This window comes from Ciconia boyciana, chromosome 6 (genome assembly GCF_034638445.1).
Source record: "Ciconia boyciana chromosome 6, ASM3463844v1, whole genome shotgun sequence".
In the NCBI taxonomy this organism is placed as follows: Eukaryota; Metazoa; Chordata; class Aves; order Ciconiiformes; family Ciconiidae; genus Ciconia; species Ciconia boyciana.
Window position 1 is genome coordinate 10173556 of NC_132939.1, and position 17836 is coordinate 10191391.

The window sequence follows — 17836 nt, forward strand, 5'->3', positions numbered from 1 at the left end:
GCTCTGAAACAAAACAGCACTTCACTTCGGGATCTGGGCAAGACCAGACTTCCCTCCCTCCCTCCCTCTCTCCCCTCCTCTCCCCTCCCGTCCCCTCCCCTCCCCTCCCCTCCCTCTCTGCCCCCTCCCTGCTTTTCCCCTCCCTCTCCCCGGCAGCCGCTGAGCCGGTCCCTCCGACCTGGCAGCCTCATGCTGGGGGCCGCTGCCGGCTGGGGCTGACCGCGGCCGCGCTGCCCGCCCTGCCCCTGCTGCCCTGCCCGCCCCCGGGCCCGGCACCCCGCGCCGCCGGGCTCCCAGGCACCGCCGCCGCCCCGACGATAAAAAGTTGTGCGGAGCGCCGAGGATGGGAGCGCATCTGCAGCCGCTAGCCCTGCGGCTTCTGGCGTTGACTTTCCCCTTGGTGGCCAAGGGTTTTTCTGACGAAACCTTGGAGAAAGCCGCGAAATCCGAGGGATATTGCAGTCGGATCCTCCGAGCCCAAGGCACCCGGAGGGAAGGGTACAATGAATTTAGCCTCAGGGTGGAGGGCGATCCAGAATTTTACAAGCCTGGAAACAGTTACCGGGGTAAGTTGGCCATCCTCTACTTCCCATGCTAACGATAATGGTCAGGACAAGTGTCTCTGAAACTATAACGTGTCTCTGCCTGTCATCTCTGTATCCCTTCTGGCGTGTGTGTGTGACTGTGTGGGTTAAGACAGGGTAATATACTCCCACGCATTACTTTATTGGGGATGCTTTCATGACAAGTGAGGGGGAGTTGGATTTCACGGTATCACTTTACTCCCAAACATTAACTCAGTATTAAGAGGAATTTCCTTTCTTTTATGAATCCTCTCTCCTGGCTCAGCGCTAGCACAAGATCACAAGTTGATGTGGTACAAAACACACACTCTTCCCCCGTTTACCTACTTTCTATCCCTTTAAATATAACACAGTGAATAGGGGAAGCTTTAACATTCAGCAGGAAGGAGAGGAAACTCAGAGCTAATTGTTCTTGCCCTGAAATATGAATGTTAATATAATGAGTTAGCATATGGGCAAACAGTGATGCAGCATGCTGCCAACTTCCCACATTTTCCACTTATGTTTATCCCACCCCCCTTTTTTTTCTGGGGAAATGAACAGATGGTTCAAACAGGAAAGAGGCAGAGACGGTGCTAATGACCACTGTAAATAAGAGATGAAGGCATTCGTTCTTCGCTGAGCATTTCACATACAATTCTTGAAATTAACTTCCAAAGCACATTTCAGCATATTTTTCTAATTAATAGGCAAAAGCAGGTTTTGGTCACTTTTCCTGCCTCACCATGTAATGCCTTTGGAAACAAACCTTCTTGGAGTATACCGTTAACTTGGTATTTTAAAAGCACTTTGAAAAGAATTTGGGCATTTTTAGGTACTAACGTACTTTATAGGCATCACTTTGGAAAACAGATTTTGAGAGTTTCTTCTAAGCGTTTCTCCTGACCTCCCTAGATTCAGTGTAAAGAGCAATGTTTTCCCATTGCATGAGCATGGGAATTTTAGTATAGGTAGGGAGAAAAAAGTGTGCACATAGCATAATCATCATGTTCTCTTAAAGGCTGGAAAATACATCTGCAGCAGCAATTAACCTGTTTTGAGCATCGGCCTGTAACTTTGCATGATTTTTGATTAATTTTTTTTTTTCTCAAGGATTGATTTATTTTGATGTGGTGTGAGGAAATGCACATTTCCCACAAATTGGTTAACTGTTCCAGACATTAGGATTAGTACCTTGGGTCTGAAAGATTTCACGTTGCATGTCAGTCTGATATGTCTACTAAGCAGGATAAAGATAAGCGTCAAGTTCTTTGACAGTGACAAACGTGAATGTTCTTAAAAAGTTTTGGAATTTACTTCTGTAAAAGCATTATTGGACATTTTCAGTCATCTACCAAAGAAGTTTCTATTGCATGGAAATGTAGGGGGAAAGAAACTCCCAGATGAATTAGCAGAACTAATTTTCTGGAGATATTAGGTCTTGGCATTAGGAACTCAATTAATAAAATCACACTAGTATAGTATATTGTAGCTTCTTGGAAGTGAGACAATTACAGCTAATAGTAAAAAAACTTAGACCAAAATATGCGCCCAAGTCTTTGGTATTTAAGATTGAAGTATTCGTGTGGCACCTAAGTGCTTATCTAGATAGTCCTTTAAGGACACTTTCTGAATGGTTGGAAGAACATAAGTAAGTGTTACCGTAACATATATGTTATCTATGGCAATAGTTAAAACTAACAGCATTACAGAAAGTTTCAAGAGCTCATTTTCAAAGGAAATTCTGCAGTACAACTGGAACTTTATTACTGTTTTATACAAAGGGTAGAAAATCCAACTAATGATAAAGAAAACGAGGGATTATGGCAGGTCTGTGGGGTTTTTTTATCTGTAAATTACTAGATGTACAACACTGCAGAAGATTTCCACAACCTCCGTTGTGTTGGAGCCAAATGTGCCTGTTTCCATGGCCCCTGTTTGATTTAATGCAGTCTGCATCCTCGGCACATTCCCTAGCAGGCTCCTGGAATAAACTAGTATTTGTGGGGGGGAATTAACTGTACATACAAATGCCGTACTCCACCAAATTGATGGTGTAGAGGCATCCGTTTATGTTTGTGACTCTCTTGATCATTGGTTGATATGACACCCATGCAAGACCCTGAAGCTGCAATGACTGGAGGAAACATCGCAGCACTCTTGCAGTGTGGGAATCGGAAGACCACAATTCACAGCTGCCATTTGTCTTTGGGAAAATTTTTATGGCTTTCCTGCAGTTACTCACCTTTAGATCTACCAGGATCTATTTGCCCTAAGGGGAAATCCTGGGTGGATCTGTGTGTATGGAAGCCTTGGTTTTCCACCTCTCTGGAGCTGTGTGATAGAGGAAAATGGCCCTCAGCACTGAATAACCTCTTTGAATGGGTATGCACCTCCTCTGGTCTGCAAACACTGGCAGCAGTAAATAGGCACACTTTCTCCTGTTTCAGACAATTATAAATGAGGTAGCAGCAGGGCTGAGGAGCCATCCTCTCTTCCTCCCTAACGTCTAACAAAGCAACAATGGCTCTGGGCTTCGTGATGTCCCACAGAGGAGATGACATGACTGATTTCTAACATCCCATTTGGGACTCTTGATGCTGTAGCCCGCAAGTGGCCTTCATCTGCCTGGTCTTTCAGGCTGCAATATTGTTGCCTCTCCCCTTGTGGAGAAGGCAGCCAAATGCATGTGGTGGGCTGGTCTTCCTGTAGTGTACCAGGTTTGTGGGCACACCATCCTGGGGCTGAGGCCCTCTCCTGCCTGCTGCTTAACTTAGACCTTGATGTAGCTGCTCTTGCTTCCACGGAAAGTCAAAGTTCCCATTGCATTCAAAGGGCACAAATGAGCCTTAAGTTTAGATGGTGTTACAGGGTAATGATCCTTGAAAGTACTCAGTCCTAGCTTTATTGATCTGTAGCGTTAGATTAATGATTGCATGAGATTTCCATGAAAAATTGGGTGTTTCATCCTATTAAAAATGTAAATGAAATTGCTTCGTAGAAAAGGTATTAGTATGTCCGTTTCACGTACTAACATGTAATGTACATAGTTTCCCCTGTAATTTTCTGAAATTGTTATTCTGATGAAGAAAATGAGGATTTGACTAGTATAGTTCTTAGATATACCCTCTATGCAGATGCTGTTTCTGTTTTTAATGGAATTTCTACTTGTAGGTCTGTTCACCTTCTCAGTTTTCAAGGACAAGCTCAGTTAATGTTACACACTCCGTTGCATTAGTTTGAGGACTTCTAAGGAACATTGAATCTTTTTCTTTCCATTTTTTTCTCCCCTCCAACATGCAAACACTCTTTTTGATACTTTACAAATAAACCCTCATTCTGTAAATATTTTAGCGATTCTCATGTTTCACAAATTATGGATAAAAGTAGATATTGAAAGTGTATTTGTTGGTACTTGTGCAATGTACAACACAGGATGTGCTGTAGCGTAGGATGTGGAAAGTCAGATTTCCTGCCTGAAACCAAAGGAGCAATTGCTTTGATCACCCCACCTTTAGCTGGGGACACTGGGGAAAGAGGAGTGTGTTGAAAGTGTGTGCCAAAGTGCAACTTGTAAGGTAATTAGAGATTTGCCAGAGGGGATGGAAACAGACAAAAGTAACTGTTGATATGTAATCTTCCTTTTAAAGTAAAATCCTTAACTTTGAGACTTGCACTGAGATTTAATTGATCTTTACAGGAAGTTCATATTGTTCAGTGACATTAATTAATGTGAACACAGTGTGAGCAATACTCAGCTGTTCTTTAAAACGGCAGAATTTAGCCCAAGAAGAACTCTCAACTCTTATGCAACAGGGAGTCGCTATCTCTTGTGAAAACCAGATGTAATCTGACAGCTTCCCACTGCTGCCTGTGCGATGCAAGCCTCCTTCTTCTGTGCTGAAACAATCAGTCCAGAGCCAGTGACTACAGAACCATCACCATAACAAGGCTCTGTATTTAGGCGTGCTTCAAATAAAGCCTTGCACTGCCATGTTATCTTAGCACACTGGATAGCTCAGAGAACTGAGAGAAATCTTTTCAGCTCAGATGTTAGTGTTTGTTCTGGCCTAGCTCAGGGGTGACCAAAGCACACATGCATCTTGGTGTCCTTAAGCTGAGGTTGCACGGACACTTAAATCCCACTCTGCTCCTGCGGGTCTTCACCCTCCCAGCCCCTCACTTGGTGTCCCACCACCGGCAGAAGCGCTCCTGGGGCTGCACAGTGCAGCCACTTGGGGAAGGGACCCAGCTGAACTCTCCGGTTGGGGTTTTTTGTTTTGTTTTACTTTTCAGCTGGATGTGTTCCCTAGTTCAGCTGACAGCACAGCTGCGGGGATGTGGCCGCTGTATGAGCAGTGAGGGGTGGGGGAGGGCAGGATCACTCATGTTGGAGGAAGCATGGATTTATTCTGGGTTAAAATGACTGTGCAACCACAGCATGAGTATTGCTAACCCCAGGCATTCAAAAACTATGAGTCAGGCTTTGGAATTATCTCCCCCCTCCTCCCCCCCCCCCCCTTTCTTTTTCCTCTGATGGCTTTTGTAGCATTTCAGATGTCCTCTATTTTATAGGTAGGTGTTTTCTTTAGAATTTTGAAAACTATTTGGTTTGATATGTAAATTTGTGAGGAAAATGATGAAAACTATTGAGTCAATTCACAGCTGGATTCTGTTTGCTTGCATAAGTATTTAAGTATTTCTGGTGTAACCTTTTACTCATAGTGATTCAGACCTTTGAATTACATATAATATATGGAAAAATTTGTTGCATGTAAAAGACCTTTATGGTAATTAGTTTCTAAGAATCAGTGTTCGAGCAAGTGTAATGCGTTCATCCTTCTTGAGTTCAGCAGTGTGCTGTTCTCAGTTACTGCAACTGAGAGGCTGGCTGTGGATTTTCATTTAGATAGAGCTGCAAAAGTTTGCAAAATTGCACTAATACTACTAATTATTGGGCAGATAATGAATTAATGAATTGGAACAAGACTAAGTAATCAGAAAAGTAATCAGAAATTTTAATGCTATTATGCTACTACTCAGTTCCTGTGTATAAAATGTGAAAGTTTCTTTCTCCTCAAAAATGGTGAGGTTTAACCTCATAATAAGGTTCCATGGAATGAAAAGTGTGCTGAAAATCGAGAGTTCCGGAGCTTCTATTATGCCCATCACTACTCTAGATTTGTACAGGTGTTTGCAGGTGTACAGGTCTAAACATGGCACTTTCATTTCAATTTTTAACCTTTTGTGTCTCTCTCCAATCCTCCTTTTTTTCACATATAGTCAGAAAAGTTATGTATTGCTACAAACACCATGGTTTTTAGACCCGAATACAGCTGCATAATACTAGAAATCTTCAAATATCCTATCTTACATTTTTCCACTATTGAATTTCTAGATCAAAGAGCTGTCTATATGTTCCAAATTAACTCTGGACATATTCTGAAATCCATATCTTTTAAGGGCAATCTGTCATCTTTAGCGATGTGTTTCAACCCCTCACGGCCTATTTGTGTGAGAGGGAGTCTCTTGTGAATATTCTTCTATGAAACAGCATTGGTAGTTGCAGTTTACTCATGAAAACTCTGTGGTCTTCAGTTTTTATTGTGCCAGTGAGGGTTTGAGAGTGTGACAAGTGTGCTACAAACAACACCGTCTGTATTATGCTTAAAGTAAAAGCTACTTAAAAGTATTAGTAGTCCAGTTTTCTGTCTCTTTTCATTTAATTCAAAAAGAATTTTTCCCTAAAATTTACCTCTGTTTCAGAAAAGGATTCCTGTAAGGTGTTGAAAAGGGTTCAGTAATTTTAAAACTCTCCCAAACGTCCTGCCTCAAAGATCTGCCTCATTCCATCTTTCTGATAGTATTCAAGAGCCACAATTGACGTAACTCAAGTGTTGCTGGGCGGTGCTTAGATGCTGATGTTAACAAATAGAAAAATCATAAAAAGGTATCTTGCACTAGCAGAAAATGAGGGATGTAATCTTGATGCTGAGCGTGGTAAAATCAGATTAGTCATCATTACTTTATTTGTTCAATGCTAGGGTCCAAGGATGCCTTCCTGGTCAGAACTGGTGCGTGAAGAAGGGTGTTTTGCTGATGTGTAGGATGCTTTGGCAATCAGAGCTGGCAGCACAATCTTTAGAGTCAGCTTTAGCCATGAGTTTAACTTTGTGTCCTGTTCTGCCCTGAGGTTAAGGGAGAGGAAGGATAGTTTTAGAGTGACCATCAGCTGGAGTACTGTGTTAAGCACTGGAACAGGCTGCCCAGGGAAGTGGTTGAGTCGCCATCCCTGGAAGTATTTAGAAGACGTTTGGATGAGGTGCTTAGGGACATGGTATAGTGGTGGTCTTGGTAGTGTTAGGTTTACGGTTGGACTTTCCAACCTATACGATTCTGTGATTCTGTGAGTGTAGCTGAGCTGGAGCAGGCAATATGGTCATCTTGCTTTACAATTAAAGAAACTTTCTGTGTACTAAAATGCCTAGATCCTTGTCTATGCTCGGAGCAGGACAAAAGCTGAAGCCCAATATTCAGGAGATATTCCCTCACATTTAAAAAACAAAACAAAACAAAACAAAACAAACCCAACAACAACAAACAAAAACCAGCCAAAAAAAAAACCCCGAAGAAAAAAACCCCAAATGTGTGTCCCTGCCCCCAAACAAAAAACAACAACAAAATAGCCCTCCTGTAGATCTGAGCAGATTAGCAATCTGCTTTAAAAAAAAAAAGGGGGTATGTGTATGGAAAAAAAATAGCTGAGGTGTATTTCACATCATGCCAGTGTTTTTCAGTTTATGTGGAAACTTGGACTGAACGTTTTTCTATTCTGGCTGGCTCTGCTCCATGTTGTTAGTGCTATAGCTTTTGTTAATACCAACTTAAAACACGCAGCTTTCAAGTTGAACTGTGAAATGATATGCAAGTGGCTGATTTCACAATTAGTATTATGTTTTCATTATTTCTCTGCTTATTATATCTCAGTGACACTTTCTGCTGCCACTCCTGCTTACTTTCGAGGATTCACATTGATTGCTCTCAAGGAAGGAAAAGAAGGTGACAAAGAAGATGACCATGCAGGAACTTTTCAGGTGAGAGAACTTTCCCTGATTTGTACCTCTAGGAGTCTTCCTTACTATATGCTTGGCACAAAGGGAGATGTTATTTGCACAGCAGAATGCAGATTATGCTTAATTAAGCATAAATATTTGTGGATGTTGACATAAGAACAACATAGCATATATTATATTCCATGCAACCTCTTCAAGAGGTCAGGACTTTTGTACCTTCAATTCAGCTCGCCTTCCCACATTCTTACAGTTAAACACGAGCATCAGTTATTTGTACTAGAGCCTAGGTCACCTGAATTTGTTATCCAAAGTGAATATGAAAATTATTTTATTCACATTTTGCTTTTTGTATTTCTTTGCCTAGATATTTTTGTCCATTCAGATGTGGATTATGCCTCTGAGAAGTGTGTTTGCCACAGCTGTAATGACTGTTTTATCAGTCATAAATTAGATTCTGCTGGTTTTTTTGATGCTCAGTAGTACTTCACTTAATGAACACATTCAGTGGGATGAAATGTTGTTTATCATTAGTAAAAGGATCAGAATCCAGAGCGATGATTCACAAAATAGTATTTGTAGCTATTTCAAGATCACATTGCATGAAAGGAATTTTGGAAATTGAGAATACACATCGTATTTATGAGAGTAGGTAGAAATTATGTAGGTTTGTTGATTCTCAGATGAGGTATTGTTTGCTATTTGACTTTCCAAACTTAGAAATATTGTCGAGTGATACTGGTTATATGGGTAATAATATTGATACTAATTTTAATAATGATTTATAGATAGAAGATTTCACTTGCCTCAGAGAAGCATTTCTATGTTTTCAAGGGAAATACTCAAAAGTTCTAATTTTGGTGATTTACAAGGAGACAGAATTCAACTTAATCCTAGCATATCTTCCCGAAGCGTTTTCTGGTTTTTGTATATAGCAAATATGATGTGCAAACTCAGTACATATTTACCCTGTTTTCCTATTGAGTTTGCCTAGAGGCCTCTTTCTGGTTTTCACACGTTTTGTAAGAAAATCTAGAATAAGTGAGAACTTATTTGATGTTGGAATAACTCCATCTTCCTTAAAATTAAACAATTTCCTAATATTATTTGGGAGAAATCTGATTAATATGGACAGGTTTTTTTTTTTTTTTAAATAAGCTAGCATTAAAGCATCAGCTAATGTTAAGAAGTAGAAATGACGGTGCTTCATCTATTTTAAAAGAAACTTGTCACCATTCATTTGTGTATTTCAGTTGTTAACATCTCTATAGCTGAGGCTAATGGGAAAGACTTGGCCTGAGTTTTGCCTTTATGGCCAGGCGTATGTCTAACTCATAACAGTGAGAAACTCACTAAGCTTTGCTGAAGTACAGAGGAATTTTGAAGTCAGCAGAGTGGGATGCAAATGGAAATTCTATCTAGATCAAAAAAAAGCCTAATGGATCTCGGTGGAGGGAAGATTGTTTAATTAGCTTTATTGTATGGATTGCAATTTGAAGTCAGTATTCTAATTGGCAGACGAGAGTTTCAAATTTTATGCATAACTAAGTTTGTATTTCTGTAGTACAGACAGTACTCATTGTGCTCATCCTGTGTTAGCACAATTAACTGAAGTTCATTCAGTTAGTGCCTGCCAGTTCTGCCTGTGTTGATACGGATTTAAGATTCTTATTTAAGTATCCACTGAATGCTTACAGTGATAAATACCGATGTCTCTTGTATCATGGCTAGGTGCTAGTAACTAGAGGAGAAAAAAAATTTAGTTCAAAAGTTTGCACTGTGTTTTTATTATAATGTGAAGATCCTAGTGGTTGCTAAAAGGCTGTGCAGAGTAAGAAAAAACTGTGTACAATAACTTGCATACTACTCGCAGTTATGTATTTCCTGTGCTCAGATGGAGAATATGTTATTCAATTAATTACCTAGTGGAACAGAACTCAGTGAAAACTCCTTAATAGTAGCAAAAGACTAAATGCTACTTCTGGACTACTGGCATAAGCCTCCTCCTCCGTGAGGAGGCATATTTACTGTTCAAATAATAGTCAGAACAAAGCACGTGAATGCACTGCATGAAGCAGAGTGCTTCATTCATATTAGCAAGACTTTGCAGTATAACCAGGATAGAAAGAAATGAAAATTGACCGAATAAGACATACGCTTTCCTCCCGTGCCTCAGAGACTGTAAAACACCATATTTTCAAGCGTGTGAGCATCACTTTCAAATCATGAAGTATGGGTTGCAGTGTCTTTCATGGGGAAAACCTGAATCCACACTCTGTACTCAGGTCAAGATCCCATTGGGGCTGTGGCTTCTGTTTTGCACAGCTACTGAGTGTTAAACTGATCAACAGGTGTAATGCCTCAAAGTACTGTAAAGGGGCATGTGCTAGAGTGGCAAGGTGTTAAAGAAGGACTAACATGTCAGTGACTGATATGGACATGGTATGCTCAGGCTGGAAAAACATTGTTTTCAGTGGTCACAGTCATGCTGCAGCAGGTTGAGTTCTGCGGCCCATTGCAAAGGATGAACGTGCAGTAAGTGGCTGCCATGAGCTCACCCTGCAGGGGCTTTGCTCTACCTTTTACAACCTCCTCATGGCTCATTTACTCTTGTCTGACTCTGCAAGTCAGCAGGTATGGTCAGTCTTCATTAATCATTAAGCTGCAGGGTCTTGATCCTGTAAATAGCACAGCTGTTAAAATTCTTGGTTGGACAGGTATATTTTTCTGTACTTTTTTTGGTTACCTTTATACTTGCCATGGGGTAGAGACCTTTAGAGAAGTGTAGTTTGGACTCCACCATTCTAAATCTGTTTTTCTCTAAGAAAATTGAGACTTTTAAATCTGATTTTACTGTTTGTTTATTTAATACAGCCAAACTTCTTTTTCTTTGTCCGTGTAGCACACCCAGGGCACCATTTGCCTTTAAAATAAACAAATCACGTTGTCTCCCACAAACACACAAGCATATGTTAAATAGCTAAATTAAATATGGCTGGGGAACTGGAGATGCCAAATTCAGTCATAGAAGTTTGGGGATATAATAATACGGTTCTTACTTATGCCAGTGGTAATTGTACAACTCGGGTGTGCAGTGCAGCACTCTGAAAGCTTTGGATACCATGTCCCATTGGCCTCTTTACACAAGCCATTCCCAACTGTTGTCATGCAGACTGCTGATCTTTCTCTTTTGTAATGTTTAGCAACAGTCTGCAAATTGTTTGAAGGCAAATTATACTCGAGGGCAACAATCAAGCACTGATTGACTATAGAACAGTATCTATACAGGCCATTTTAATCAACATATGTATGCAATGTAATAGACTTAGTCTGGTAAGTAATGTAGAATAATAGAAATTTAGTGCTGACCCTCATCTCATCTATCTTCCTCAATCTCTGAGGAAGAATAAATATTCTAAGAAAATTCTTGGTGGATGTTTTCTCAATCTGCTCTGAAGAAGGGTTCAACAACAACAAAAAATTCATCTCTCCAAGGGGCCTGTTCAAACACTTCAATATATTATATTTTATAGAAAATGTAAGGAAAACTTTATAGACCTTTTAGTAATGTCTAAACTGAGTCTTCACTAGTAGTGGTTAAATCGCTCTCTTATCAGATTATCTTCCTAAATTAAGAATTTTCTTGATATCTTATTAGACAGTTATCCTGAAGTTTCCCTTATTCTCTCTCCAATTTCACACACTCTCTACCTGTTTCTTATTAAAATTTTCATTGTAGGGCATCTTTATTCAATTTTGCCATTTCTGCAGTCAAGTTGAGAGTTCAGTCTTATTTATATTCCCCAGAATTGTACACAATAGTCAATCTGGACCCTCAGCATAAAATAATATAGAATTTAGATACAATAATCCTTTGGAGTATCATAATTGCTTCTAAGTCCTAAGTATCATAATTGCTTCTAAGATCGTAAGTCCTAAACCCTTTTCTGCATGTGTTGCTGCCTACATTGTGGTTTCTCATTTTCTGTCTGTGCATTTTATCCCTTCTAAAATTCCTCCAAAAATTGGTGCTATTTGTGGACTTTATAAATACATGCTTGACAATTATACAGTCAATATAAAATATTGTGTGCAAATGTGACTCAAAATTAGACACTTCTCTGTATTGTTTTGGCATAATCCGTTGTTAGATTCTGACGTTATGTCCACTATTTTTGTGATAGTTTAGCGTTAAATGCATTCATCATAGTAGTGTTCCTGGAGGTGTCCTTTTGCCTTTCTTTGCTCTAGAGTGAATCAAGAAATTCTTAGTTTAGGTCACTGAATTTAATGACCCACCAGTGCAAAACCAGTGTAAGAACATAAGCAGGCACGGCAGTAGTAAGAGTGAAGGTTTCATTAAAAGTATGGCATTTATAAAAGCTAGGGATGTGTGCTGAAGAAGAAACATTTAAGGAAAATTGGAGTAGTAGTGAGATAAGTAAAGTAAGTGGTCCTTTATTCCAAGTCCTCCTTCTCTAGGTTTACCCTGAAACAATAGCCCCAAACATTGCCTTTGTTTTTGAAGACATGCTGACTGGTGACCATTTCTTTTGATGCTGTTTAGCTGACTGATGTGCTTACCAACGCTTTTAGATTAAAAGGTATTTTTACAAGCTCTTAGAAAGCAGTTCCTCAATTGCTGTGTTCCAGCATTTTATACGAATCTTACATCTTTTTAAGCAGTTGATATACTGCATTTTCAAAGAAGCAGTCTTAAAAGGCTTTTAGCCATGTCTCATGATTTATTACTACTTGTGTTTATAAGCAAGGTTTGTTTATGTATTTTTTTAAATTAATGACTGCAATTATTTATTAAGCTTTTTATATTAAAAATTAAGCTATGGTTATGTAATCTTGATGTTGCACTCAACTTGTATGTATTTTTTTTTTTAACCTTGTATCCCAATATAAGCACATCAGGCTACTTAGTAAATGGCTTATTCTGAGATGTATGAAATGGTGTAGTTTTGTTTAACAAGTGTTCAGAACTTTCAAGTATTTTGCTCACGTTTGCATTCTCTACATTCCCTTTCCCACCATCTTATCACTGAAACTGAGTCTGTCATCTTACTGCTTATAAGCATATGAAAGTAATGCATTTTTACTCTGATTTGATGTGAAATGTTCCATCACCAATGGTTTGCAAATCAGTGGGGATGAATTTCCAGTTCATAGTGAAACCACATAATTCAGGTTTCTTAGTAAAGCTTCCTTACACTAGCAGATGAAAACAATGTTCCTACCTAATTAAAATTTCAAATTTTAAAAATTCTTCAGGGTTTTCATGAAGGAGGGCTGAGACATTACAAGTAGGAAACATAATCCCCAAGTGACATATGATGGGGGGGGGGAATGGACACTAACTATTTACTTGTGGCTTTAAACTTGGTAATTATGTGGCCATGACATTATATACCTTCTTTACGTTTCTCAAACAGAAAAGAATACAAAGCTGTCTACATTGGTTTCAAAGAGAAACAGATGCTGTATCTCTAAAAAGAGGGGGAATGCATTTGCAGCCAAATCCCTAAATGAAAATTCTCTTTCTGAAGTATTGATCAACAGTTCTACTATCAGCAGGAGATAAATCAATGTGAAATAGCTGTACACAGTCATTAAATTAATGATCCAAAGCTATAATTACAGCAGTATGTTAAATATGAAAGAATCAGAATATGCCAGGTATATGGTTTGGAGACCGAGAAGGTAGAGATGAATTCTGAGTCTGTAAAATTTAAGTCTCCTGGTCTTTTGCATTTGCAAGAGTACTCCTGAATTTTCTTTCTATAAGAATCATTGCATATATTATTATAGACAGAAAAAAGTAATAATTTTATAATGGTAAAACAAGCTCTAGTTCACCTTTCCTGTTAGGTGGAATTGATTCTCCTTGATGAAAACTTTCACATGTTTTTCTAGAACTCTCTGACTTCCATATCGTGATACTAGGGATTAAATATGAGCTTAAAAAAAAAGAAAAAAGGTACCTGCCACAGCCAGTTCTAGCATTGATTGGAAAATGTGAACACTTTGAATGAGATTAAATACAGAAATCTCCAGTACACTGGAGAAACCTTAACCTGAACCACTTATTGGCAGGGTTTTGGTGAAAAACTGTGTGAGGAGATAGTTATGTCTTGCTTCAGACAGTAAAAGATAATCATTTAAATTGAGAGTGATGAGCACCACAAACTTGCAGAAGAGAAACAGCCCTGTGATAGTGATTATTTGCTACTAATGAGTTTGTAGAAAAAGCAAACTAGATTCTGACCATGTAGGGGTTTTTGCACCCTTCCTTTACATTTATTTTGTTTGTTCTGGTTTGGGCTTGTGTTATGAATGAGGCAAAAATTTTTATATTGTAACATTACCCGCTTTTTGCATATACTAAATGTTGGCTTGTTATACCTTGGGAACTCCCTCAACTCATTGTATACATAGTTGCTGTGTATTTTAGAATTAGTTATTGAAACCATAAAATCTCACAGCCAAAATCAGAAAATTTAAGAAATTTCTGAATACTGCTTTGTTACGTATTGTATTATAGTGGATCTCTGAAGTACTAGCTAACACACATTTACAAGAGGAAATAAGTATTAAATTGTACTTGCTTGCAATGTAACTTGGGTCACTACTGAACAAACTCAACTCTGCGAGTTTTCATGTAGCTTCCTGGTTTATCATGTAATAGGGAGAGAGCCAAGATGCTTTCTGTGAAAGCCCTCTGGGATTTATGTGGCCCAGACTCTTCCACCATGGATGCTGGGAGGATGAGAGTCAACAGGTACAAGCTGAAACAAGGCAGGGTAAGAACAGATATAAGGAAGAACTTTTTCTCTACGAGGACAGTCAAGCAGTGGCAAAGATTGCCCAGAGAAGACTGTGCAGTCTCCACTCTTGGAGGATTTGAAGGCTTCCCTGGATACAAATATTTGTATTTCTAGTAATGTATTTTGATAATTGGAGTTATGAACAGATGCCAACACATACAGTGCTACCCAGTCTCTAGTACATACATTGTCCCATCCAGTTACACTCAGTCTGTAGTGTGACACGTGTACAAACTTTCTTCTACATGGGCATTTGAATCGATCTGAACAAGTTCATAAACATTGATTTCACATTGAAAAACTTGCCTGTACGTACCTTGGGGCTAAATATTCATACCCTGAACACTCAAACCAGAGGCCTCTTTCCCCCAGCCCCTCTTTGATAAGGCATACTCACACTGATGGGAGATTGATTGTGTAACCCTGACTTCCTCTCAGCCAGCTTAATTTTAAATATAATGGAGTGCCTTTTGTAAGGGTTTTCTTGCTATGTCACTACCATCACTTTTAAAACTTGAAATTCTTTTTTATTTTATTTATTTGGCTTTAGTGTCTCTTCTGCTTACTTGTTTTTTATTTCTTTGCCCTTTTCCTGTCTCTCTGCTTGGCTGTGGAAAAGATCATCTAGTTTCTGGTCATGTAGTTTTTAGTCCTCTTTCTTTGTTTAATCTGATCTTATTTATTCTCTTTTCTTTATATCTAATTTTTTTTCTTTCTTTTTTTTTTTTGTCTGCTGGGGTAATGTTCTTTCTTGAGAATGACTTCAAATGATGATTGTGTCACAGTAACAGCTTATGTTTTTTGGAAAGGGTTATGCCTAAAGAAATGTTTTATTTCTTGATGTTTCAAGTTCTGCTTTAAAACAAACAAACAAAAAAACCCCACCCCCCACCCTAAAATCCCCAAAACCAAAACCAGGAAGCATGCCTCTTGAGATATGTTAGCTAAAACTCCAGACTCCTTTTCAGATCCAAGGCTTATCAGAGTCAGGTTATCTCAAGTCTAACTTCTGCCCTGCCTTGCAGTCTGCCAATGCATGCAACCTACCTATGCAGTGCCAGACTACGTCATGGTAAGATATCAGAATTGCCTATTAAATCTGTTAAATCTGTTAAAAAAGAATATCTACTAGTTTATTCTGTTCCTTGGATTAGCACTAAACTGCAAGACTTTCTGGTTCCGAGAGGCTCCCAAAGAGGCTCCTTAGACAATTGTTTCCTAGAATTTCGTACTGACACTTAACAAATCAACTCCACTCTGGGAAGAAGTAAAGAGAGGAAACGACACTGGAAGCACTGTTCCTTTCTGCCTTGGAGATTCCAGTCTGCTCTTCAGACACGTCAGCACTGGGAGTCTCCTTCTGTGCCTTTTGGGACTTGGAACCATTTTACGCCTCACAAGGTTTCTCTGTTCAGGTCTTGCTTCCAGACTCGAGGCCAGTTTTGCATTTGCAATTATTTAATTCAGAGCCAAAGTCTAGTTCTGGGAGTGCAGATCCCACTAACTCTCCTTTGTCAATCAGTAGAAGCTGTATGTTCCTCCCCTGGGCAGTGTTTAAGAGGATATATCCACCTCAGTGACTCTAAAGGAACGTATTTCAAATATCCCTTTTCTCCAGCCCATGTAATCTACCTAACTCATTGTTATTGCAGTGTTAGATACTCTTTCTTCAGATGGTGACTCACCTGGGCCAGAAATTTTAGGAAAGACATTTAACCCTCTGACAACAGCCAGATGCTTTACAGTTACCATAGGGTAACTGTCATGGTTTTTTTTATAAGTCTAGATGTATGTAGGCTCTGAGTTCATTGAAGCATCTATTCAGCATCTCTTTCTTCATTCATAATGTTGCTATCAGGCTTTCCTTCCTAGATTTCCCTTTCGGTCTCATTATTTACCAGCTTCATCTAAGGCACTCATCAATTACTCTAGATTCTTTGTGTGTCTGCTGAGAAAGATCAGTACTCTTATCTCATTAGCTCCTATTATACTTCTTTAATGCTCCAAGAATTACCTCTGATGCAGTTATTTGCCATTCTGCAGCATCAGAAAATCTTCAGTGTGTCAGTTCCAATCAACAGAACCTTAGAGCAAGTGTCTGTTCTTTGCACTTCCACTTTACATCAGGTTACAAAGCTTTTATCGGGTATTCCCTACTGATCTGGACTTCTTCAGCTATCACTGCCTGTAATCCTAACTATGATAGCTATGGATCTGGACAACCATGCTACCCCATAATGACACAGGGCTTTTAAAAGGAAGGGTTATTCTGGGGAAACGTGCTTATTCTGACATTTCTCTCCAAATGAGCACTGCCAGCTACCAGACGACAATGACTAGACTATAAACATACAGAATTATGTCTGTACTTGAAAGTCTTTACTTGTAATGTGCTTTCTTTTCCCTTCAAGTGATTTGGGGCGGGGGAGGGAGGGAGGTGTGGGTGAAGATGATGATAAAGGCTGTGGCTCAACTCGAGAGTTTCTCCAGGCTATATGGACTTTTCTACTACTTTAAGAAAATCCTGCTGTCACTCTGGACTTTTGAGGAAGGTACACATATGGCAGTAGAAAGTTTCCCAATTAAATTTAAATGGTCATCTTTCTTCTTTTTTTCCCCTGCAGTGTCTTCAGAGAGGTTCTGGTGACTTAGAAATGGAATGGCTCTTTTAAATTCAGGTCTTTACCTACCTGGCTAGTTCATGAATGGCTGTTGTAGGGAAAATCCTTCCTCCAGGCTTCACAGTCAAGTGAGGCAAGTCAGTTCTCACCACAACTCACTGCTGAATTAATTGCTGCCAGACTAAATGTACTGCTCGCTATGCCAGTTGTCTTGAGAACTACTTTCTGAATTCAGAAGGCAATTTTGCATTCCAAAGTGACAGTATATTTAGCTTTCACTATTCTAGACTGCATGTGTACCCTTCTTAGACCTAGATGCAGTCCAACCTGACAGTCCTCCTCCTTTACAACTGTTCCTTTTCTAATGATGGTAGGGACCTCTCAGTGTTTGCAAAGGGATACTGTTTCAACTTCCATTGCTGTCCTGAACAGTTGTAATTGATTATTCTCTTTGCTGTGATAGCTCTTTCTCATGACCTAAGGACCCAGGATCATTAGTCATCTGTTCACAGTGTATTTACTCTACATCAGAATGATGCAAGATCTGGTCAGGGAAATGACCATATCTTTTGATTCTGGTGCATTCAACGTATTTGCCTTTTGGTGCTTCATCCTAATATACCTTCCTAGATGTTTTTAGTCATTTCACTTCATGCAGTCATGAATGGAAATCCGTAATGATTTCCTCAGAATGATACACAAGGACTCGTACAACTGAAAAATCTATCTTCTCATCCTAAACACATCAG

The 17836-nt window shown here is 39.3% G+C and overlaps 1 protein-coding gene across 2 annotated transcripts in view; it reads left to right on the forward strand.

Moving 5' to 3' along the window:
- Positions 1-208: 208 nt before the first annotated feature.
- Positions 209-17836, forward strand: part of SPON1 (spondin 1) — a 208896-nt gene continuing 191268 nt past the window's right edge. Inside the window, exons 1-2 of one of the 2 annotated variants that reach the window (XM_072864296.1) lie at positions 209-566; positions 7551-7657. In XM_072864296.1, coding sequence (XP_072720397.1) covers positions 344-566; positions 7551-7657 — 330 coding nt within the window. In that variant the 5' untranslated portion in view covers positions 209-343. Of the gene's footprint in view, positions 567-7550; positions 7658-17836 lie in introns of those variants that run through there. The other variant, XM_072864297.1, reaches the window with a different exon arrangement.